The sequence below is a fragment of the Amaranthus tricolor genome, chromosome 9, assembly GCF_026212465.1.
Source record: "Amaranthus tricolor cultivar Red isolate AtriRed21 chromosome 9, ASM2621246v1, whole genome shotgun sequence".
NCBI classification, from domain to species: Eukaryota; Viridiplantae; Streptophyta; class Magnoliopsida; order Caryophyllales; family Amaranthaceae; genus Amaranthus; species Amaranthus tricolor.
In genome coordinates, this window is record NC_080055.1 from 16,557,179 (window position 1) to 16,563,178 (window position 6,000).

Below are 6,000 nucleotides of genomic sequence, written 5' to 3' on the forward strand. Positions count from 1 at the left end.
CTTAAGTTATTTTCTATTTCATATATATGTTCATTTTAAATCATTATGTGCACTAGTTTTGTGCAAAGTGAAATTCTTGATAGTTTTGACCAATGAAAATTCAAAAATTAAAATGTAATAGAAAATTATCCTTCAGATCCACACATTCATCAGTATGTTTCTTTAGTATTATTTCTTGAAAGTCTTTTTTCCTAATTTTTTTAGTTTTGAAGACTCGTCGATGTTGGCTGAAATTTCAGTGGGCTAGTATTATCGATGGGGTGGTCTAGTCGGACTTCGTAATTTTGGTGGATTTGGTCTGGTGGTGTGAATATAGTGGCAGATTTTGATATGGTGTTGTTTGAGTGAGACATAGTCTTAGAGAATAGAAGTCGCACGTGCACACATGCAATGGTGGGTGTCGAATAATTTTGTCCAACTTCTTTCTCCTTTTTGGTTGATTCCATTGTTGCGTTATCCTCCATAACCTCCCCTCTTGGATATGAAAATCTGATTCCTTTTATCCATAATTGATACCAAAAAGGGTTGAACTAAACACCCTCTTGCTATTCGTAACTTTGGGTAACATTGGCAAAATCCAATTCAAGAGGAAATGAAAAGCTTACAAGAATAACTGTTAGATTCTAATGGCACGAGACAAATTCACGACTTAAAAAAAGGACCATTTAAATGACAGGTTTTGAGATCTTTTTTTCTTCCCTTTTTGTATAAGGGGGTTTCTAGGCACGTTTGCACTCAATGGAAGGAAAATATTTAAAATTTAATTTTGTGAACCATGATCATGATCATTTAACCCTTGAAATCTTGTAGTATATTTATGGAATGTAATAAGTAATGTGTTTACGGTAAAGGTAAATTATCTTAAACTTTATGAAAGGAAAATATCTTAAACTTTAAGGAAGGAAAATATCACAAACATATGCACTCTAAGTAACATATTTACAGCAGGATATAGACATTCAAAATACTCTAACTCAACAACCAAGGTATTTTCGATCATAAGTAGATCTTGAAGATGAGGGCTTGAAAAGATGAAAACGAGTATTCAAGGTGCGATTTCCTAGAAATGCGGGTCTTTCCTCATAGGCAATAAATTGAGCTCTGTAATTTCCTAACCTTCAATTCCATCTCCAAAGTTGAGCTCACATTAGATGGTCTGATACTTCTCAAGTATAGTAATAATTTGATTTATTTACTATAAAGGGACATATTTCTCCCATGTTGTACTTAATTAGAGTACGTACAATAAGTGCAAATTTTTTAAGAACGATAATACCAATTTTTGGGTTAACTGTGTTTCTAGTAAATCCACGAGCCATTTGATTTCATACTTAGTATGCCCAAGTTTTACATTCAGATAATTTTAGAAAATTAAGCATATGTTTTTGCTCAAAATTAAGCATATCTTATAGTGTTGACATTTGCTACATATTGAATTCTTTTTTATATGTAATATGTTTAATTTCAAGGATAGTGAATGACACAATCCATCAATTTCATCTTATGGGTATCAAAGCCAACAACAATATTCCTTAGGGTGTCCATGTACATTTGAATTTTGATGTAACTTGAGTTCTCAATTTTTTACCTCCAAATTTGTATCTCATGAGATAAGAGTAGAGCGGATGCAACTATCTATCGTTTTTTATGTGAAACTTAGAAAATCAATTATATTGATTCAAAATTTTAACTCTTTAACTCTTCACTTGAACAACTTTTCTCGGGTCCATCTTTTGCATTATGTGATGAATCATTAACATTACTCCATTGTTTTCAAACACAGGAAAGTATGGATGCTATAACTGGAGATGTAAAGCATTCGTTTGACCACAAGCACATTGTTAGGTCTTGTGCTTACTTTGAGGTGTATGCCTGAACATTTTTTGTATATTAGTGATTAATATATCATGTAATATTTCAAGGCCTTGATATTAACCATATATACTTGTGATTGCCAATGTTTTGATATAGAACACACACTATCTTTTGACTGGTGGGATGGAAAAAACCTTCGTATTTATGATTTAAATAGTCCAAATGCTCCTCATCGAGAAGTGGACATGTCTCCTGGCTCAGTCAGAACTGTTGCCTGGCTTTATAATGATCAGACTATATTGAGCTCATGTACTGAAATCGGTGTAGTTAGGTATTTTTTTTAGGCTTTCTTAAATCATTGTGATGCTTTGTAGATTAGTCGGTATACTTAGTGAAGTGGTCAAAATGTTATTTTTTTCAAGTAAAATTAGCCGATTTTGTTATGTTGATCATTGTGATGAGAGGTTGTCTTGGTTGGTAGATTCTCTTATATCATGTCTGTCCTAGGTCATTTGGATAATTTGTTTTTAACAAGCGTGGTCATAGGTAGAGCATAGGACACTTTATGATTGCATGCTCAGACTTAGAGATTAGAGTTGTTAGTGGACAAGGAAGAGTTTTCTTTAGCTACTTTATCATCACTTGTTTTTTGCCAAAAGAAAAACTCTTGAATTACTATATTCAAATAGAATTGAGGTCGGTGTTTATATAAAATGATATTAAAGAATGTGATTTTCTCGAGGTGTGTTCTGCTATTATATACATTATAGTTGGAATACGAAATCTGTGCTTTTATTCTTGATAAAAATTTAAACACGTGAGGAAATTGCGGCTCAGATGAATAAATTGTTTACGTAACATGCTAACGTATATATCTATGATATATGATGCCTATGTTTTTACAAAAAACTTTTCATGTAGCTTCACTTGGGTTTTATGGGACTAAGCTTTATGTCTTACCTTAAGCTTAGCGGTTTTAAAACCCTTGTTGCTTAAAGTGTGCCTACTTCCTTCACTGGTTGCACTAGCGGAAAAAACCTTAAATGCTGCGATTTTTTGGCCAATATATGCTGCGGTTTTGAACCAAAGCATTAGTGATAGCAGCAGATGACTTATTTTAAATGTTGCGGATTAAAACCGAAGCACCAAAAAAAAATATATGGTGCGGTTCCAGGAAAACCGCAACATATAGTGTGTTTTTTTTTTATTCAAAAACACACTATATGGTGCGGTTCCCCTAGAACCGCACCATATAATGATGTTTTTTTTTTATTTTTGCTTTTTTTCGTGTAATTATTAATCCAATGCATATATTTATTTCTAATATACACGATTGCAATCGCCAAATAATCACCATAAAGTCATCATTAATATACACTCCATCATTATAATAAACAAAAATAATATATATATATATATATATATATATATATATATATATATATATATATATATATATATATATATATATATATATATGTATATCATAAATAATAAATATAATATACAATGGCAATAATATATTTAATATAAATAAAACATATAATATATATATATATATATATATATATATATATATATATATATATATATATATATATATATATATATATATATATATATATATATATATATATATATATATATATATATATATATATATATATATATATATATATACACACACACAAATGTCCAAAATCTAAACAAATTAAGCTACCAAACACATAAATTAGAAAGGTACACGGCCACTTTGTCTATCAATTCGCGCATTTCCGTTTCTGTCAAAGTGCATGTTTCCCTTGGAGTGTCGTATAAAATCTAAATATTATATGAAATAAAAAAAAAGTTTATATAATACATATACATTAGATTTTACCAATATTAAATATACATTTGATGAATCGGGTATTTAGTGCATGCCTTGATAAGTTCGTCGTGGTTTTCATTGATGATATCTTGGTGTATTCAAAGGATGAGGAAGAGCACGAGCAAAATTTGAGGCAAGTATTGCAGATACTTCGGGAGAATCAATTGTATGCCAAATTTGCTAAGTGTGAGTTTTGGCTTGAAAAAGTATCATTTCTGGGGCATTTTGTATCCAAAGAGGGAGTTACCGTGGATCCAGCTAAGATTGAGGCGGTGAGGGATTGGCCTACACCGAAAAATGTGACCGAGATTCGAAGTTTTCTGGGTTTGGTTGGTTATAGAAGATTTGTGAAGGATTTCTCGAAGATTGCTCGACCGATGACTAATTTGATGAAGAAAGACAAGAAATTTGAGTGGACTAAGGAGTGTGAGGGAGCCTTCCGAACATTGATGGAGAGATTGACTACTGCACCTGTTTTAACCCTTCCAGACAGCACGTTTGAGTATCTTGTGTATAGTGATGCCTCGAAAAATGGGTTAGGGTGTGTGTTGATGCAAGATCGAAACGTTATTGCTTATGCATCAAGACAACTTAAACCGCATGAAGTCAATTATCCGACTCATGACCTAGAACTAGCCGCCATTGTCTTCGCTCTGAAGATTTGGAGACATTACATGTATGGAGTGAAGTGCAAAATTTATACTGACCATTAAAGCTTGCGATACTTGTATACACAACAAAATTTGAACATGAGACAACGAAGGTGGCTAGAGTTGATTAACGACTATGACGTGTAGTTTAATTACCATGAGTGTAAGGCAAATGTGGTCGCTGATGCTTTGAGTAGAAAGACCAGTCATTCCTTAGCTTCCTTGACTGTTCCTAAAGAGTTGCAGAGAGACATGGAAGGATTGAATCTCTAGATTGTACAACATGGGGAGCTAGAGTCCCGGTTAGCAGCCTTATCCATTTGACTTTCAATTTTTGAGGAAATTTTGACAAAGCAAGTGACTGACTCCGTGTTGGAGAAAACGAGAGAGCAAGTTAAAGAAGGCAAAGCTGAAGGATTCATGATATTCGAGGATGGTAGCATTCGATATAAGGGTTGATGGTGTGTACCTTCTACATGCACAGTTCTTAAGGGGAAGATATTGATAGAGGCTCATAGCTCAAAGTACTCTATTTATCCGGGAGGAGATAAAATGCATCAAGAATTGAAGCAGACATATTGGTGGTCGGGGATGAAAAGAGATATTGCTGAGTTTGTTTCCAAGTGTTTGACTTGCCAGAAGGTAAAGAGCGAGCATAAGAGGCCTGTTGGTTTACTCCAACCTTTGGATATTCCTGTATGGAAATGGGATGACATATCCATGGATTTTGTTTTGGGTTTACCGAGGACTAAGTCAGGAAATGATACGTTATGGGTGATCGTGGATAGACTCACCAAGAGTGCTAAGTTCATTCTGATGAATAATCAGTGGGATATGGATCAGTTGGCTCGAGCTTACCTAAAGAACATTGTACGATACTACGGTGTCCCTAGATCTATAGTGTCTGATCGTGATACTAGATACGTGTCGAAATTTGGGAAGCATTTCAGAAAGCTTTGGGTACAGAACTTCTTAGGAGCACATCTTTTCACCCGGCTACTGATGGGCAAACTGAATGCACGAATAGGACACTTGAAGATATGTTGCGAGCGGTAGCTTTGGATAGGCAAGAATCTTGGGATGAGTGCCTTGACATGGTGGAATTTTTACACAAAAATAGTTACCAGGCAAGCATCCAGATGGAACCTTTTGAAGCTTTGTACGGTCGTCGTTGTCGTAATCTAGTATGCTGGGACGATTTCAGTGAATCTGTCACTCTAGGACCGGCTATGTTAGAGGAGATGACTGATCAAGTAAAATTGATTCAAGAAAGACTTAAAGCGGCACAGGATCGTAAAAAAGTCCTACGCAAATCTTAAGAGGAGACCTGATGAGTTTGCCGTAGGGGATTATGTGTTATTGAGAGTTTAACTGATGAAGGGAGTCATGAGGTTTGGCAAAAAGGCCAAGTTGAGTCCAAAGTTTATAGGACCTTATGAGGTCATTGAGAAGGTAGGAAAGGTCGCTTACAGACTAGCATTACCCAATGAGTTGGGTAAGGTCCATAATGTGTTTCACATTTCGCAGTTGAAGAGATATGTTTTTGATAAATCTCATGTGCTAGACCCCGAGCCCTTAGACCTTGATGAGAATTTATCATATGAAGAGAAGCCTATCAAGATCTTAGATTCTAAGGTGCATAGTACGAGGAGAAAAGGTATAAAG

The 6,000-nt window shown here is 34.4% G+C and overlaps 1 protein-coding gene across 1 annotated transcript in view; it reads left to right on the top strand.

The window, feature by feature from the left end:
* The first annotated feature begins 5,721 nt into the window (after positions 1-5,721).
* The window catches only part of LOC130823304 (uncharacterized), a 696-nt gene continuing 417 nt past the window's right edge, over positions 5,722-6,000 (top strand). The window contains exon 1 of the mRNA XM_057687924.1: positions 5,722-6,000. This exon is cut by the window's right edge and continues 118 nt beyond it. Coding sequence (XP_057543907.1) covers positions 5,722-6,000 — 279 coding nt within the window.